At 39.3% G+C, this 20,044-nt stretch overlaps 1 protein-coding gene across 1 annotated transcript; it reads right to left on the minus strand.

Moving 5' to 3' along the window:
* Window positions 1–578: 578 nt before the first annotated feature.
* On the minus strand, window positions 579–9,720 carry trib3 (tribbles pseudokinase 3). The gene is made up of 4 exons (XM_042406131.1): window positions 9,057–9,720; window positions 5,290–5,568; window positions 4,532–4,824; window positions 579–2,895 (listed from the first exon to the last, which is right to left on the minus strand). The coding sequence occupies exons 2-4, from the start codon at window positions 5,566–5,568 to the stop codon at window positions 2,406–2,408; spliced, it is 1,062 nt and encodes a 353-aa protein (XP_042262065.1). The 5' UTR covers window positions 9,057–9,720; the 3' UTR covers window positions 579–2,405.
* Between the last annotated feature and the right edge of the window lie 10,324 nt (window positions 9,721–20,044).

Genomic DNA, 20,044 nt, shown 5'->3' on the forward strand with positions numbered 1-20,044 from the left:
TTACAACTTCATCATTTTCTTATTATAATACAACACATGCTGCATATATCAGATCCTTTATCCTGTTATCCTGAAATTTAATTACACTGTTATGTTGACACATCAGAAACAGTTTTCCCATGATCACAAATGAATTATGCTGTTATTTTTGGATGACGGTTGATCCGAGCCATGTTTGTCATGTCAGTCCTCTAGGTCTTGAGAACAAGATGTCCCAGAAGGCCTGCATGTAACTGTGATGACCGTGTTTGTTATTCAGTGTTGTCATGTCACAGGAAAACCTTATGTTGTTTTTTATGATAAGTTATCATTGTCACTACAAAAACCTAATTGAGAGGATATAAGTAAATTAAGTTTTAATCTTGAGATAACAAGGCTTGAAAAATATTTTTAGCCATCATGGGATCTTTGGGCTTCCTTTCAGGGTTTAAGTGGACTCACCAGAAGAAGATGGATTATTTTATTGTCACACTGAAGTTTGTTACTGTTGGCCAGTTTGTGCTGAATCACAGTACAGACTGTTCAGTAAATGTTGTGTAATTTATATTTGTTTCTTTTTTTGTTTGAATCCATCCTTCTCTTATAATCCTAGGGAGGAACCAGACAGTGTAAACTCTGAGAGAAAGAAGGTAGCTGTGTAACCAAATCCATACTACATACTCATCGTCATTGTAGACAATCTCAGCAATAAGTATAAAAAAAAAAAACATATTTTACCATTTTATACTAACAGGAAATGATGCAATATGTGCAACCTCAGATGTTAGTCATACTGCAACTTTGGAAAGTTACTGCCAATTAAACTTCACAAATGGATATTAAGATGTTCACAGTGCATTTCTCCTGCAATGAAATTCAGTCGGTGCTCTGACTTTTAAAAAGAAAAAGGCAGTTTATGCTCTCCAGAACAAAAACAAAACAATCACCTAATGTATTGGTCTTTTAGATTAATTCATTTACAATCAATAGGCTGACAGGCTATTGATTGTGTGTGACAAAGTGTGACTTTGTTCTGGAGAACATAGATGTTAAAATGTTTTTCCTAAGATTTCATACTGGATTTGGTTCAACACCACCCAAAATTTATTTTAATTTTTTCCCACCATTTCTTTTTGCATTGCATTTTGGGAGAATCGTTTCCATAAACAACACATTCAAAAATCGACTATTTAGTATGCTTTCTATCTGGTTTACTTCATTTTTTCCACTTTTCCTCTCGCTATATACTCAAAACCTGCTCAGAAGTTGTATGTAGTATGGATGTTCGGCTCTGTCTCCTTCAAAGTCCACATTTTAAAACCAACGCCGTGTTCAGGCCACAAATGATCATGTAACCAGGTTTTAATTCTCAGGTGTGTGTTGAAGTGGACCAATAAATAAGAAATAGTTGTTAATAATAAATGTGAATATTAAGCCCACTGTTTGTTCTTGTCGTCATCCTGGACGTGTTCTTCATCACTACTGTACTGTACACAGAGGCTGTGACGCTCAGTTACACACATCTGGACACACCGATGGAAGCTAGATTGATTTATTAATCGTTAAACTGCTACTGAACACACCATTAGCTCTGGTTTTTGTCAGTTACTGGTGACTCTGTTATGAATCCTCCTCAGGAGGAGCAGGCCTCAAGGTGCGGTCAGACCAGATTTGGTGCCCCGTTTATTTCCCTGAGGAACAGGGCAAGACGTATTCACTTTCAGTTGTAAATTAGCATTGCCTCATTTGCTCCCGTCATAGTTTAATCAGTTTGAACTCAAAGGTTCTCTAATGCCAGTTTATGAGGAAGGGCGCGACTGACCTCTCATTCAGGAAACACTGAATGTTTATAGTCTTGTTTTTAGAGCTTCAGGGGAAATAATGAAAGCATCAGAGAAGGTGGATCTCCTTCCTGACACGTGTGACGGTAAAAAGTAAAACTGTTGATAAGAAGCTGCATAATTTACAACTTTTGCTGTCATTAGCCATGTTATTATGTTGTTGCCGCAGCGCGTGAGTAGATTTCACGTGGTGAAATCTGGTCTGACTGCACCTTCAGTCCACTGGAGGATTCACCTTCATATGCAGGACTTGAACTGAGCCACAGCTGCAGAGAGTTGAAGGCACCTGAGGGTCAAGTAATCCAGGATCAGACTATCTCTTTAGTCTGTGTGTGTGTGTGTGTGTTCTTGTATGTCTATCTTTGTGAGGACCAACTTGAGTTTTTGACTGTGGGAGTTAGGTCCTTTTCTTTTCTGAGGGCTTACTGAGGGTTCAGAGTTGGTTTTCAGTTTTGAGTAATAATCAAGTTTAGGTTAAGTGGTGTTAGTGTAATTAAATTGTGATGGTTAAGTTTAGTGTTGGGGGCTTGGGGATGCGTTATATCAACGATGGTCCTCACAAGTATAGAAATACAAACGTGTATGTTAGTGTTTTTCAGTCCATGTTGGCACCACCTGGTCATCGTCCTCGTGTTTGTTCTGTAGTGTTTTGTGTGAGCCGTGATGCGTCGTGTGTGTGTTGTGACGTGGCATGCAGGGATTGGTCAGCCACGGGTGCATCAGCAGCTCAGACGCCTCCAGTCTCTCTGCAGGCGACTTCCTCAGCATGCAGCCAATCAGACACTTTGCCTGCGGTGACAACCAGCCAGGCAGGCTGAAGGCCCCGTGGCGGATCTTGGCGAACAGCGCAGCGGGCTTTGTGTCCTGGAATGGGTATCGTCCAATCAGCATTGTGTAAAGGGACACGCCCAGGCTCCAGATGTCTGCAGCACGCCCTGAGTATGATGCATTCCCATTGGCCAGCAGCTCGGGCCCGACGTAGGCAGGGCAGCCGTGTCTGTCTGTGAGAGAGTCGTCGCCATGGTCACCGTGCAGGAGGACACAGTCGTCGAGGCCGAGCAGAGCAAGACGAGTCCTGCAGGAAGAAAACCACACTGGTCAGATTTCAGTTCAACTGAAGCAGCAATATCACTAGTACTAGTGACAAAATTAGTACAATACTCGTAGTTCTAGTAATAGTAGTAGAGGTATTAGACTAGTAATACTGGAAATACAACAGGTCAAATTGGTTGTATTTTTATTTATCTATCCCACTGATACTGCAAATAATACTGTTGTAACAACTAACAACAATTGTTTTAAAGGATGGAAACGTGGACACTTTAGTCCAATCCTTTAACACTCACTGCTCCGCAGTGTTGGATGAATTGGCTCCTCTGAAACCAAGAGAGATCTCATAAAATCCATCCCCATGGATAAATGAAACTATCTGGACTTTTAGGCGCAAATGTCTCATGGGTACCTTTAACAATATGGCGAAGGCCGAGAGATCTTCTTCTCTAATCTAGTTTCTTCTAGCAAGAGAGACCCTAAAGTCCTGTTTGACACTGTAAACTATATTGTCTCTTTCAGCACCCCTGACCTGCCAATCTTCTCAAACAGTGACTGCAATAACTTTCTTAAATATTTTATAGACAAGGTTGTAGATGCTGGGGGAAATATGTCACACTTGTCCAGTCCACTCACTAGTGGTTCCTCAAAGCCATCCATCTTGGACTCCTTTTATCCTGTGTCTATAGATGATATTGCAGCCTTGTTAGAATGAATGAAACCCTCCTCAAGCCCATTAGATGTCCTTCCAACCTCTCTGTTTTTAAAGGTTTTTAACTTTATCGGCCACTGCATAGTCAATATTATAAATCGCTCTCTTCTATCAGGGTGTTACTTAAAGCAGACTATTGTTCAACCTTTGTTGAAGATCCAAACCTGGACCCCCTCCCTGCCAGAGAACTATAGGCCCATTTCAAAACCAACTTGTTCAAATACTGGAATTGCACAGAGTGTTTGACAATATTTCAGTCTGGTTTCCGTTAACAGTACTCCACTGAAACAGCTCTCCTTAAGGTCTCAAATGATATTTTAATGGCTGCAGATGCCGGAGATTGTTCAGTACACAGTATTCAGATACTGTGGACCACCACATTCTGGTCCACAGGCTAAACCACCTAGTGGGCATTCTTAGCTAAAACCCATCTGTTCAGACAGGCATTTAGGTAGCATGTGGTATTTTATGTTTTAATGTCTCTTATGTCTGTTCCCCTTGTATGTTTTATCTGGTGTCTTTGTTTTATTTATTTGATTGTATTTGATTTATTTCTTTGACTGCAAAGCACTTTGTGACTGGTGTCTGTGAAAGGTGCTATATAAATACACTTTGCTTGCTTGCTGTTTTCAGGGGTATTAATAGTGTCAGCTGTACTATCAGTTTTCTCAGTAGTAGTATTATCAGTATCAGTAGGTCTTTTTTAGCAGCATCATTAGTATTTTCAGCAGGATCAGTGGTATTTTTAGCAGTGTCATTGTTATCAGTGCTGTAGTATTTATCACAGTAGCAGCAGTGTTATTATAGTGTTTTAATTGATATCAGTATTAATTATTGTGGTATTATCAGCAGTACCTGTCAGTCTCACCTATTCTGAACCTGCAGCGCTTTACTTTATTAGTAGTATTTCTGCAGTATTAGTATTATTATCGGCATCTGTCCGCCTCACCTGTATCTGTCAGTGAAGACGAATCTGCGGAGCTTCAGGTCTCGCAGGACAACTCCATGGTGATGGCAGTGTGCTACGGCATTCAGCATTTGAGCGAACAGAAGCCCCACCTCCTCTTCGCCCAGACGCTTCCTGCTACGGACGTAAGCATGCATGTCGCCATGGTGACCGGGCAGGAAGACATACACGCTGTCCTGGCCAATCACCACGTCCAGCAGGCCACAGATGTTATCATGGTGACCGAGCCGGGCATAGGCAGCCAACCTCTCCTGGTAACCACGTAGTGGCAGTACCTGTAACCATGACAACCAAGAGCAATGGTTCGTAACATGGTAACAGTTGTTACAGTTTTAAAGTGCAAGTGTGTGTTTTTCTGCAATTTCATGAGTATTTTCATCAGTATTACTAGCTGTATCAGCAGTAGTAGTATTAGTATTTTTTGTAGTATCTGTAATATTACTTAGAATTCATGTAGAATTAGCGGTATATTTTGCAGGAATAAGCTGTATTAGTATTTTCAATATTATCAGTTGTATTTTTTCCCAGTATCAATAGTATATTTTGCAGTATCACAAGTATTTTCAGCAGTATCTGTAATATTACTGGCAGTGTTTTCAGCAGTAGTAGCATTATTGCAAGCATTATCAGCAGTAGTATTAGTATTTTGAGCATTATCTGGAAGTATTAGAAGTATTTTTGCAGTATCAACAGTATCATTAGTATTGGTTGCTCTGTGTGTGTGTTTGTGTGTGTGTTACCTGGCAGGTGTACTGCTGCTGTGTGTGCGTGTGCACGGCCCTGTAAGTCTCCTCCCCCTCACAGCGCTCAAAGAGGAAGTACGGTCCGACTCTGAACTGGGATTGGCTCTGGCTGGACTTGGGGGTGGGGCTGCTGGGCCTGAGGCATGGTGATAGGCCGGTGGTGGGAGGGGGAGGAGCCAGACAAGCTCTTTTACATTTCGGTAAGTTGTCCTGGGGTTCGTCCAATAGTCTCTTCAGACACAGCTGAGACCTGGCTGTTGCCACACCCATATTCATCTGTGGTTGGAGGAGACAAATGACATCATCAGGTTAATTAATATTTACAGCTTTATTGTTACTGTGAAGCAGCCGCTGGAGGTGTTTAAACAGGAAATGATGTAAGACTGGATCAAAGCTGCAGAACATGATCTCTCAGTTAAGGCAGTGCCTGGTGAAGACTAACAGAAGTGTTTTTTCTTGCACACAACTGCTTTTCAATTATTTTTAGTAAGAATATTTGAAGTAACTTAGGAAACAAAAACTAAAATGCAGTAATTCTGACGCGCAATACAACTGACAACATGCTGATAGGGATCACTTAAGAGGATATTCAGAGGAGATGGTCAGCCAGCACAAGCATCTGTGTGCGAAATGCTGCTGCTTCCATGATGAGAACAGTGGTGATGAGATCTGCATCCAACCAAACTTCACCCAGAAGATCACCTGTCAGTACGCTGCATTCAACAAGATGTGATGGATGTTGCAACACTAGAATGATGGGATGATTGTTTCAATCTGCTGATTATTACAACGGAAGATGGACTGAGACAGTTTCAGCTGCACAAACCCCTAACCAAAACAGTAATTAAAGAGGCACTCAAGAGGTGTTACAGAGTTTCGCAGGACTCACAAGAGACGGTGAGAGACGATTTAAAACACAACTTGGCAAGATGTTTGTGGAAGGGAACTGGACGCCTTGTACTTAACCAGATTATGTTTCTGGGTCTTGGACAAAATGTATGAACCTATTTCTGGGGCGGTGAAATCATCCATATACACAGAGGAAGACCAATAGTAGGTGCACAATAATGGACCTTACACAAGTCTGCTGAATGGTATTGTTGCTGGTTGTCTTAAATCTTTCTATACTACCAACACTGAGAGTCTACAACCATACATAGTGGGTCTGTGAGGCTGTACTGACACAGCCAGTATGCTTCAACAGAAGTGCTTCTCGGATAGTTGACCGACAGAAACCCCCAGACCAACTCTTTTATTCATGTTCCGTGCAACACTATGAATGACTTCCAGGAGACCGTCTGAAAATTTGCATTGTTATTACCATATTTAAACAATTGTTGCTTCTCACCCCTCTCTGTGATGGTCAACTTTTGACACCTCCTTCAAGTTTGGCCATTTGGAACAGCTATCAACACTCTTACCCACCAGGTGATGGGACGATACCTTGGAAGATACATTGTACAAACTAGTTCTTTTCAAGTATAATCTGGCCCATAAGGACAGCGGTGCTTTGTGCTAAATGCTAATGTATAGATTGTTAAAGTTGGAGTGCAAGCCTTTTGTCTCCCTCTTCTGGCAGTGAGAGTAATTACAAAAACACTGTTGACACGTGCGTAGATCATAGGCTCGTAGTCTATCGTTGTAGCCTACTCCGTTGCTACTGTTGCAAAATGGTGGATAAATTGTTTTGAGCATCACACCACCCCCGCGAAATGACTCGTTTCGCTATCAGAATTTGATCCATTCAGTCCAATAACTTTTAGAAAGTCTAGAAGAGTCACACGATTAAATTATTTTATCCCCATTCAAGTTAGCAGTGAGCTAACTCGGCCGGCAGAAGTCTCTGGTGCATATGCTCTGCCCATAGAGCGTAGTATGTATACTGTGAAATACAGAAAGCTGTACCTGGCAGAGATAGGCTTAACCAGCATTTCTGTGAACTCGTTTGGCAAGAGCTTGAACATAACAGACATTCATTTATATGTAAAAGTTCCAAACTGCAGGTTTAAGTACAGGAACTTCAATATGTTTTGTTTAAGATGTAGTGGTTATAGTTTGATTTATGTCAAGAATGGTTCCAGTAGAGACTCTCGCCTGTTATGTGAGTTGCTTGGTGTGTTAAGGTAAGAGACTTCTAAACTCATGGCAAAGCAGTTTAATTTCTACACTGCGGCGCCCTCTGTTGGTGACATCACAGCCGAGCCCCCTCCCCTCATTAAACGCTCTTCAGTAATATTTTCACATACAGTAAGCAGAGCTGTATTAGTATATTTTACTGTGTTCTGTGTCTCTGCTCCTCACATATTACACTGTTAACGTGTCTATAGGCTTCATGATGCAACTTCCTGTAAGCTGACAGACGCTTCAGCTTTCAGATCATTGCATCAGAGCACAACAGTTTATAGTTTAAACAGGCTTTAAATACAGTCAACACCTACCTCACACACACACACATACACACACACACACAGTGAGTGATATTTATGTTTTTTTAGAGCCTGCAGTCACTGTGGTGACGCTGTGTGGAAACCTGCTGTTGGCCAATGTTGCTTTCACTCTGGTGAAACACCCTGAGTCACAGCGTCACCACAGTAACATCATCCCCTGACACACACTCACGGTGAATATGTGCTGTTTGATGTCTCATCTCTGCAGATCTGTGGAGGATTTCTCCATCACTTTCTATTTGAGTGCAGTTTCACAATCAAACAATTGACAACTAAGAAACTAACTAGTTTCTCCTGGACTCTGCTGGACTTCGTCAGACTCTGAAAACCAGATGCTGAACTCTATTTGACTGTACTGAACATCTGTTCAGGCCTAAGGAGAACATCTGTACTCACACTGTAATCTTTACATGCTCACCTGAAACCTCACAAGGACTGAGACTAACAATATTTTCATTATTAATTAATAACACAATTATTTTTCCATTAATTAATTAATCATTTGATCTATTTAGTGTTAGAACAAAGTGAAAAATGTTCATCTCGGTCTCAAATGCTTCATCGGAAGATGGAGTTTGTTTAATCATCATTGAGTTGTCTGTGTTGACATAAAGGTTATGCATAAAAGTTTATTCATGACCTTTAAAATTAAAGTTTGAGGAAAAAAATCCAGGGCTTTCAACTTAATCACATGGTCTTCATCAAATCAGATCAAATTCTAAAATCAAAAAGTCCTAAAAGCTAAAACCATAAAGACTGCTGAGCTCACATGTCAATGAATCCATCAGAAATGACAACTGAGCAAATTCCATCCACTGATGAAGGCCATGTGATGCAGATGAAAGCACCCAAAAAAAAACCTAGCAAGCTGTCAAACTACTTCCAAGATCAAGAATGAACTTCTTTCTGAACTGTATTAAAGTTTCATAAACTCTACACAGGAGGGTTCAGTAGAAGCTGCTGGACTCTACTAGACCAGCTGCTGCTCTCAGGCAGAGGTGGTGAGTAACTAAGTACTGTAATTAAGTACAAGTTTGAGGTATTTGTACTTTACTTAAGTATCTCCATTTACATTTTCTGCTACTTTATTCATCTTCACTACATTCTACATTTAATCTGACAGCTGTAGTAACTTGTTACTTTGCAGATAAAGATTTTTCATACAAAACCTGCATAATGAACACTTTATTTGCATTTAGCTGATAATACTTTAATACTGTACTTTTACTTTCACTTGTAGTTGAGCGTTTTTATATTGTGTTATTCCTACTTTTACTGAAATAAAGGATCTGAGTTCAGTTTAAGGTGTTTTCTTACCTTGTGCTCCTAAGACAGACAGACCGCTCCGCACTGCAGGTAAACAGAAAACCAGTAGATCCAGTAGAATCAGTAGAAACCCAGTAGAGTCAGTGTGGAGCTGATGGTCTGTCTGTCTATGTTGTAGAAGTTGCTGAAGGCATAAAAACGTTTCTTTTTTTTTTTTTCTTTTTTTTTTTTAAGTTGAACTCAAACTAGAGGCAGCAGCTCTGATACTGGGATAACTGGAGCTGCCTGTCCGGTGATGACGTCTTCTTCTTCTTCTTCTTCTTCTCTTCTCGGTTGCGCAATTAACCGACCCGTCAGTCAGCTGTTAGTTAGTTAGTTAGTTAGTTAGTTGTTGAGAATCTTCTGTACAGTCTGAATAAAATTAAACTGTGTCGATGAAAAGCAGCACAAAAGACAAACCGAAACTGTTGATTAAAAGATAAACATGAAACTTGTTTTTTTGTATCCGGAGCTGAAGTGAACAAAGCACACAGAGTCCTCCTGTCTGTCCGGGTGTTTGAGTTTTGAATGGATTTAGTCTCCGTGTCTCGGTGTGTTTGTATCCAGACTGACCCTCAGGACTCCGGACTCCTCTGGCCCTGTTCGTCTTCAGGACTTTCAGCTGGACTGACTCCGGGTGTGTTTGGTTTCGTTGTTGTTTCCTCCCGCGGTGTCGTCATCCGGTGAGGGGCGGAGCCTCGATGTTGCAATCCTGAGCCGATCAGTCGTCAGAAAACTGACACGTGACTAAATGGAGCAGAGCAGCACATGCATCATATACAGTATGTTATATAAGTGTTTTAACAGTGGTGGAAGAAGTATTCAGATCATTTATTTAAATAAAAGTGCCATTACAGCAATGTAAAATACAAGTAAAATCTCTGCATGAAAAATCCTACTTAAGTAAAAGTACATAAGTATTATCAGCTTGATGTAGTTAAAGTATTGCAGTAAAAGTAGTGGTTTGGTCCCCCTGACTGATATATTATTATATATGAAATCATTAATTATTAATACTGATGCATCAGTGTTAGAGCAGCGTGTTACTGTTGTAGCTGCTGGAAGTGAACCAATTTTCATTTACTTTATATACAGTTAGCTAGTTTAGTCCAGTGGTTCCCAACCTAGGGGTCGGGCCCCTCCAAAGGGTCACCAGATAAATCTGAGGGGTTATGAGATGATTAATGGAAGAGAGGAAAAAAAAAAAGTTATAATTCACAAATCTCTTTTCAGTTCTTGGACTTTTTCTCTAATCTTTGATTTTTGGTGAAATATTGCATCATTTGAACATGTATTGACACGAAACCATGTGAGAAGTTTAGAGTGAAAAATCACTATTTGGCGGAGCTGTTAACAACTCAGACATCTGAAATGTGACCCGACTACACACCTTTTGTAAGACGTCAAGAGCCAACAAGGTTGGAAATCACCGGTTTCATCTTAAACAATATGTTGTATTTTAAAAGCTTGTTATTTTATCCATTGTGTCAAATCTTCATCTGAAAAGTAACTAAAGCTGTCAGATAAATGTAGTGTAGCATAAAATGGAAATAGTCGAGTAAAGTACAAGTATCTCAAAATTGTACTTAAATACAGAACTTGAGTAAAAGTATTTGGTAAGTTTCCACCACTGTTTTTTAAATGTTCTTTATTGAAAGATACATTTACACAACGCCATCACAAATGATTTGACAACTTCCTTATTATGAGAATTAAAAATAGCACCAGTGTCAACAGTCATATAACTTGTGTAAGCAGGAAGAGAGAGACATTTTATCAACTGTAACACCTTTCCGTTGTATCATCTTGTTTGTCCATGTATTTGTTTTTACAGAGGACAAACAAAAATAGGCCTGAGGGATAAACTGAACAAAAGAAAATGTGGCAAAGCATTTTATAAGAAGGCACAAGACAGCAATGATTGTCATGTAATGGATAAAACCATCTGTTGGTAACACATAACTTTAGGTCCTCCTGTTTGACATTTATAATTAGTATATAAACAGTTAATACATAGTTTATAACACACTATAATAGATTGATAGAGTACTTTATTAATCACAAAGGGAAATTTAAGTGTTACAGCAGCCACTTGACATAAATCAAAATACAAAAACGATGAAGTACATAAAATAAATGAATACAATTAAAGGCTAAAATATATACAATAACTAAAAGGACTAACTCAGACATAAAATAAATACATAAATAGAATAAAGACTAGAGATATAACCATAACTATAACATACTATTTTCTGAGTATACACTGTTCAAAGATGTTAATATGCTTTAATAGACAGTACATTAGTGCAAGTCAGGTGGATACTGCTAATGCAGTGAGATGCATGTTTGTCCGTGGACGTGGAGGCTGCTGTAATGACAAAGTATAAATAGTAAAACAGTTAAAATAAGACTTCATAGGAGATGTTATAATAAATAGACAAATAGAGTACATCCATAAATACTTAAAAGATCCTTATATCTACTTGAAACTACATCATAGTGTGTTATAGACCTTTAAATCACAAATAACAAATTTCTTATTTGGTGCATTCACTGTATTTAATACCCAGAATTCCACTTGATACAGCTCAGATGTACTTTTTTGGTATGATTGAGGTTGTTATTAGACAATGTAAGAGGATAAATTCAAACTTGTAAAAGAAAAATACAAACACGTTACTACATAATCTACTATAACGATGGTAAAACATTTGTATGCAATGAAATTAGTGAAAAAAATAATATATATGATAAGATGAGAAATAGTTTAACAATTACATGCGAAGGTAATGGTGACAATTATACAAGAAAAATGTTAAAGTGAAAAATAAAATCCAAATTTAAACTATAAATTGCAACCAGTCTTTTTCCAAAAAAAGGGGGATATTAAAACAGCAAATGAAAAAAAAGGAATCACTAATTAACGGGCATTTAATTAACGCCTACTTCTCTGTTTTTAATATGACATTCTCTTAATCGACACCTTCATTAATGTAATGAAATCTAAGACTGAAATCCATTTTATTTAAATGAAAAAAACACTTTAAAAACTTGTGAATTTGTGCTATCGACCTGTTGCAATATCCTATAACTGCTACAGTTAGTGACATCTACAGACCAAAACAACCAAGAACATAATCATTAGATTGATCGATAATGAAAGGAATCATTAGTTGCAGCTCTAGGATACTGTTATATTAACCATGTCAAGCAGTGTGCAACAGTATCACACTGGAGATAGGAGGTTTTGACCTGCAGAGCTGCAGCCATGTGCTGACCTTTGACCCCTGACCTTAATCCCGGTTCAGTATGCGGTCAAAGGCTCAGCGGCTCTTCACCAGCTGCACTTGTTCACTTCATCTGTTCATCTGACTTTGTTCCAACATTCAGACACATGAGACGTGTCTAAGCTTTTTCTTCACACAATCCACTTAATCAATTAATCAATGACTCTTTGCAATTCAAGTCAGAATTCAAAGCTTTGTTGATATATTATTTTTTTGGGGTTTACACTCAGCTGAGTGACGCCCAAAATGTGGCAGCTTAACTTCCTGTTTTGTGTTTCTGTGTGTGTTTGTACAGACAGTATTTCTTGCTGAGCTGGCGGAGGGATACGTCCTGGGCCAGATGTACACACACAAAACACCTTTTCCCTCACAGAAACTGGTATTTATAAAAACAGAAAATGTGCATGCATACTTCGGATCAGATGTACACATGTTCTTCTAAAGCCAGTCGCTGATGATATGATCAGGTGGAGAAAGAAACATGAGGCGAGACGAAGGAAGCTAAACTGCACTTTTATTGTGTGATATTTATTCCACCAACACAGTGATCTGTAATATAACAATACTGATGAATGAACATTGTTTAATTAACATACAGTAGGAGGCATTACTTTATTTCTCTGTTGATATTCTTGCTAATCATATCCTTTGTGACAAACCTTGTAAAGTCGAGTTTCATATGAGCGCTACAAGCTAATCATTGATAACATTTCCGGTGGTGATCGAGATATCACCGCCTGTAAGTGCCGCTCCATCTATTCCTTGAGGATGCCCGCTTAAGCTATAAACTCAGAGCATGTAGTTGACACGTGCCTCAGTAAAACAAAGTCCGTGTTCTTGGTTTCAACCGAGCATTCTTCCTTAAATATTAAAATGAATCATGGCAGCAAAACACATAAACAGCTGATTAAGGTCATGTCGTCATCCAGTTACAGCTCATTGTGAAAGTGGAAATAAGGTTTGTGCATGTGCAGTTACACTGTAATTAAGATTTATAAAAGAGAACCATGCAAACACAGCTTTATAAATCTGACAAAAAGAACAAATGAGTATAAATATGTCTATCATTGTGTGTACACACAGTTTTAGGTATTAATCTAAAGAGTTTTATGCATCTGGCCACAGGTGGTCAGAACAAAACACCAACAATAAACCTACAATAGACTACCAGGCTACTCCATCTAAGGGATCACTTCACAGCCAGTATGAGCAGGAGGATTAATTAAAGACACCAGTGTACACATGTACATGTGAGTGTTGTATTAAGATCGAAAACCTGTCGTTTAATCCCTGCAGGAAGCGCAGAGAGACACCTGCTGCTCTAAGGTCAGATCTTCATTATGTAGATTTCCTGTCTGTGTGTGATGACCTGTGTGTGTGTGTGTGTAGTCAGCTTGGCTTTGATTGGACAGATTTCAAGGAACAGGTGAAGAGCCTGACTGACCTGGTTACACATACAGTCACGCTTACACACACACACACACACATACGTTGTCCTAGGTCACTTGTGGAGACATCACATAGACTTATATTCTAACCCTAACCTTAACCTAACCCTAACCCTACCCACTGACCTAAAAATCAGAAATGTTTCCCAATTGGGAACACGGTTTTTGTCTCCAATTGGGCAAGCCGTCCCAATTAACTGTTCTTAAGTCTGAAATTTGTCCCTGAAAGTAGCCTATTACAGACACATACACACACACACACAGCAGGTTATCTCCACATGGTTAGCGTGTTTTTACGCCACATGATGAAATATTGAAGAAACAGAGGAGGAGGAATGCTCTGTATGTGTGTGTATGTGTGTGTGTGTTAAACTTTACTGTCTCTTTCATAACCGACGTGATGAAATCAGAGGCCAAGTGTCTGACTCAACTACGTTCTACCACGAGAACACACACATAAACACATTCAGACATACATTTGGCTTCTTTCCTCTCACACACATTGACCTCATTCTCAGGATTACCTGTGCAACACCTGTGCTGCTGTGACACTGAGGGTTTTGATCTCCACCTGAGTCAGGCTGCAATCTGTGACTCTCGTGTGTATGTGTGTTAGTGTGTGTGTGTGTGTGTCACAGCAGTAAATCCACTTCCTGTGTGTAGACCTGCTCTCTGTCCTGCTGTCTGGTGTCAGCTCTGTTCCGGTGGTCTCTCTCTCTCTCTCTCTTTCTCTCTCTTTCTGTTTCAGTGTTTTGCTTCAGGGCATCCTAACTAACGAGCCTCGGGGAGCTCTCGTTGAGTTTAAAATTTGGCTAACAGTGGAAGGTTCATGAGACAGTTAAAGCCCCCGGGGTGCTAAGATGATAAAATATCTTTGAGCATATTTCTCGCCTGAGCCAGGGCACACTGTGGTCTGTGCTAAATGCAGATTAAATCAGCTAATAGCTAATTTTCTGTTGGTTATATTAGAGAACTATTACTGTTAGGCTGCTTGTAAAGAAATACATGTAACCCCCATGTGGACAAGCACCTGCTTGCTCCTAACCACACCTCTGAGAACAGTATTAAGAAATTAAAAAGTTTTCTCAAACTCCACCACGAGGTCCATTTATCCATCACATTTTATTTGTGTAGCACCTTTCATACAGGTTAGTGAAATTCAAAGTGCTCTACAGATGACACATTAAGAAGACAGTACAGATATAAACAGTAAAACAACTGGAGACCAGTGCACACAAAAAAATCCATCACATCACATGATCTTAAGGAGATGACGTTTGCCCAGTTGTCATTGAAATGTAGAGGTTCAAATGTCCATCTTTCTGAGCACTTTAAAGACTTCTCATCACAAAAGAAATGCTTTTTTACTTAATGTTTTCTATTGCCATTTATCTATTTTATTATGTTTTATCATTATAGCAGGAAAGTTATGAAGTGGACCTTGTGGTGAGATTGTCTTCTCACCTGCCTTTTCCAAGGTCAAGAATTAACTCTGACCCTGAAGTAAAAAGATGGAGAAGTACGGTAACTGAGGGGGATTTGTTAGTTCACAAACCTGTGAGCAGTTTTTAATAGTGCAAAGCATCAAGAACAAGATGAGGATGTGTTTGTCTACATCAGGTAAGTATTATTTGACAGACAGATACATAGTAGGTTAAACAGCTTCCTCCATATTGGAATCTTGAGTTCTCACTGGGGTCGGGTGTTTGCTGATGAAGTGGCTTTCACATAAAACACCATCACCTCTGTCAGGAGGTTCAGCGGGTTACAGGTCCCGTCGGCTCTCAAACCGCTGCAAGTCCCTGACAGCTGTAGACCTCCTCCACCCTAACACGGGATTTCTGCCTCAAGTTCCGTCGAAGCTTCAGTTTTAACTTGTCAGATAAGCTGCAGTGACTCTTTTTACTGAGAAGCGTAGGAGGTGAAACAGCTCATCTCCACATTGTGCAAACTGCATCCTGCCTCAGATGCTGATCAGCTGTTGCTAAATTATGCTGCTCTACTCACCGTGTGACATCATCATTACCTGAAGCTGCTGGCGGCTGTTTTCACAGGTTGTGTCCTCGTGGTTCACTCATTTGACAGCAGTCATTCCAGGAGCGAACATCTGGCTTTATCATCTTTTGTTTAACTGATTAATTACTACGTAGCTCAAGTTCAGGACGTCTGAAATTATTCTACAAAACAAAATCTCTGTTTCCTCTTTGGTGCCTCTCCAGCTGGTTGCACCATAGGTGACCCACCTATGCCATAAAAACATTCCTGATTCATTACACATCTTGCAAAAAGGATTATTCTTTTGAATTGGAAATCTGCTGAAACACCCTTTAGACACAGAGGTAGATTTCTTTTCTTTAGGACTGGAGACAATCTGCCTCACGTAGTGGTTAATGTTAGCATGACAACATTTGTGAACAATAAACACAACATACACAATAAGCTGATGGGAATGTCATCAGTTATTTTGTCAAGAATCAAATTTTTGACAAATTGAAATTTTTACATGATGATGGCACTATATTTTAAATCAGAGGATCACAAAAGTTATTACAGTTCATCCTGAGGGGGACATGAATTTGTACCAAATTTCAAATGTGAACCAAAGTTGTCATCAAAGTCATTAGGGTTCATTGTCTGAGGGATGTGAATGTCTGTAGAAAATTTCAGTGCAATTCATCCAACAGTTGGCTGAAAATCTGTGAAATGATGTCAATGATAACTCAACATTGTTTGGTGCAGTAGTGACAGTTGTCAGATCATGGCAAATTTGATCTAAAAGAGCTGCTTGGATTCAGTCTAGTTTTCCTTTTGGACTTTGTGTTTTCTTTGACATCTCTTGCACATGTTAGTATATTCTTTGGTCTTCATTTATGTGAACAAATAATTGATTTTAGAGCACAAATTCCTTTTCCATGACTCCTGCGTGACCCCAGAAGTTATCATCATTGTACATTTTTTGTTTGTTTTTTTGTATATTTTTAGTATGACTCTCATCTCATAAAAACTGATCTTGTCTCACCCTCTTCAGTTCAGTCTCCTCTGTAATCCCCCAACACACACACACACACACACACACACACACACACACACACACACACACACACACACACACACACACACGCACATACACACATGCACATACACACACACACACATTATTCAGAGGTCACCAGGGATGATGCAAAACTGAGATAAGAAGACACTTAAATTGTGTGTGTGTGTGTGTGTGTGTGTGTGTGTGTGTGTGTGTGTGTGTGTGTGTGTGTGTGTGTGTTAGTGTGTGTGTTAGTGTGTGTGTGTGTGTGTGTGTGTGTGTGTGTGTGTGTGTGTGTGTGTGTGAGTGAGTGAGGGGGGTAGATTTCTATAAACACACACACAGTGAGGCCAGCCTGGGATTGTCTCTGTGATGAAACCAGCAGTAATGTCTGCTGTTGGCATGACGACTCCATCCACTGTGACATGACTGTGTGTGTGCTCGTGTGTGTGTGTGTGCTGGAGGATCTGACCTTTGACCTCCTCACTGTGTCTGTTAAAGAAAGAACTTTGTTATACAGCCCTAAATCTCAAAATATTATTATAATAACATTAAAATTGTAATGAAAAATCAAATTCTAGTATGTTTTAACAACAGCTGGTGGTGATATTTACCTTCAGTAGTTTAGTGTTTGGAGCATTTTATTAAATCTGAATCCAGAATAAAATCTGTCTTATTGAGTTCTGCTGAATCCTTTATGAAACTTATTGGGGTTTATATTTTATTTTAAGCTATGCATTCTTATTAGAAACTTAATATTTAAGAACTAAAACACAGGAATTATAATTTAAATAACTAATCTCCAGTTGGACATTTTGCTTGTTTTTGTTCTTTGACAATAAAACATTAAGTCTGTGTTTCATTTCCATCTCAGTACAGTGAAGCGACAAAACATTATGTTGATATTTGGAGTCTTTAATGGAACTATTTTCTTCCTCCCAATGACAACTGACCAATTAAAGCCTGAAGGTAAACTTGAAATTACACTGTTGAGTTCTCAGTCCAAATGTTTGTCACACAGACGTTTACACAGTCAACGATGAACGCTGTCGGTTATAAAGTAAGAAAAGGTGTTGAAAAATGTTTTTAGCATGTTGGCAGTGTGGTTTAAGTGTGTTTTGGATATATTTTGATTTGAGTTGGTTGACTTTTTGTTGGTTTTCTTTTTGATTTGTTTAATATTTATTAGTTTTAAATGTACTACTTGGTGGAAAGTTTTTTTATGGCTCATTTTTTCATGTTCTGTCAGTTGCAGATTGTCATCTTTGAATTTTCTTAGTCACCAACCTGTTTTTATTTGTCATTTACTTTATCTGTGAATCCATTAAATTTGTTTGATATTATTCTGGGAATTTCTCCCACTTGTGTGTGTGTGTGTGTGTGAGTGTCAATCATGCAGTTCCCCTTCATGCTGAGTGATGTGAAATCAAAGAAAAAGAAAGATCACAGATTTACTTCAACCATGAACTGTCTGAGTCAAACTGCACACTAATTCTGTGTCTGAAACATTTTCACTTGAAAAATGAGTCCTGATGTAATGTCAGACTTTCACAGGAACTCGCCCACCTGCAAGTTCTGCCTGCTGCAGATTTACTTGAGCATGTTCCTGTCCTCTTATTGTGAATGTATTCTGTTTCCCTGTCTTGAATTAACAGATGTTTACGCCCCTGCAGCTGCTGGACTGGGCTCACCTGTGTGTATCATCCTGCTATTTTCTAAAAGGATAAAGCTGGCAGTTTTCTATATTTTTCTTGCTGTCAACAAATCTCATGTGCAGAGCCAAACCAACAATGAACTCATTCTACTTACAAGTGTGTGAATCCAGCGCCTGATATAACTTTGTACGACATTGCACAGAAATAACTGCAGCACAAGGTCAAGGGGTTGTGTATCATAGCACAACAAGCTAGCAAAGCTCTGTAAACAGTGCATGCTCAGCAGTGTCTGCCTTACAAGGAACTACTCTCCGGAGACTGAAAACGTGATCGCTTATTAGTCTTTAGAGTCGTTTCTAAACAAACTACTGTGCCCAAAGTCTTCGTGGTGAAGGACCATGTCACCCAGTACAGCAGTGTGGCTCACTGACGTGTTTTTAATAGTTATTGGACAACAACGGAGCTCCACAGCACTAAATAAGATATATCAGGCTTTGGATACACACACAATACTTGTAAGTAGATCAGTTCATTGTTGGTTTGGCTCTGCATATGAGATTTGTTGACAATAAGACAAATGGAATAGAATAGAAATTCGCCAGCCAAATCCTTTAATCTCCGCAGTTGAGGATTTATTTAGAAGTTTGATGGCAAAACTTCAACTTAAATCCAAAACAAAGAATGAAATAAATCACCCGCTGAGCAGCAACCACGTCCTCATCAGTGTCTCCCCAGGTGTGTTGCATCAGCAGCTAATTAAGAGTTAGACTCTTCCCCCCATGTGACCCTCAAATCTCTCCCTAAACCAAAATGTAAGACTCATTATAACAGAGAGACAGTAGAGAACGATGCTTGATTCTGATGAACATAAGTAAATTACTAAATCTCATAAATCTATTTATTAAACTAGATTGACTGATGGATAAAGATCTGCTGTAGCTCAGTGTGCAAACCCTGCTTCCTAGAATTTACCTTTATATACAATTAATTTGTTTTCCCAATGCCAGCAAATGTAATCGCTACCTGGATTTTACTCTCACATCAAGATCTGTGTACTGCAGTCAGAACAGTTCTGTCAGAACTAGAGGTCTTCCTGGGTCCTCTTGATTCTTAGTAACTAAGACAACCAAGTCCAATTTATTTCTGGGCTAATTAAGCTCTGGTAGGGTCCTGTTGTATGGCTGCAGGTTTCGGGTCTGTATATCAGTATCTCTGACACCAGATCCAAGCAGACTCTCTATCGTCTCCAGTCTCTGTGGTGCTTCATCATCAACACAGGAGGGAATATATATGATAGTATGAAAGATTGTATGAAATGTGAAGTGCAGGAAGTAGGAGTGCTGCTGTTATACACCACGGCAGCTCATTTTCTCACTGTTTTGATCTGTTCAGGTCCACCGTCTTGTTTTTTTTTTTTATTATTATTAATTGATTTATGCACATCAGGTTTGACTATGTTAGCTACAGATCTGTTTCAGTTTTGGGCCGGTGTAGACCTCAGATGGATGGGAAGGATTCCCATGTTAAGGACTTGGAAGTGTTCATGTCATCTGACAACTCAGGAAGGTTGTAT

This window comes from Thunnus maccoyii, chromosome 3 (genome assembly GCF_910596095.1).
Source record: "Thunnus maccoyii chromosome 3, fThuMac1.1, whole genome shotgun sequence".
Taxonomy (NCBI): domain Eukaryota; kingdom Metazoa; phylum Chordata; class Actinopteri; order Scombriformes; family Scombridae; genus Thunnus; species Thunnus maccoyii.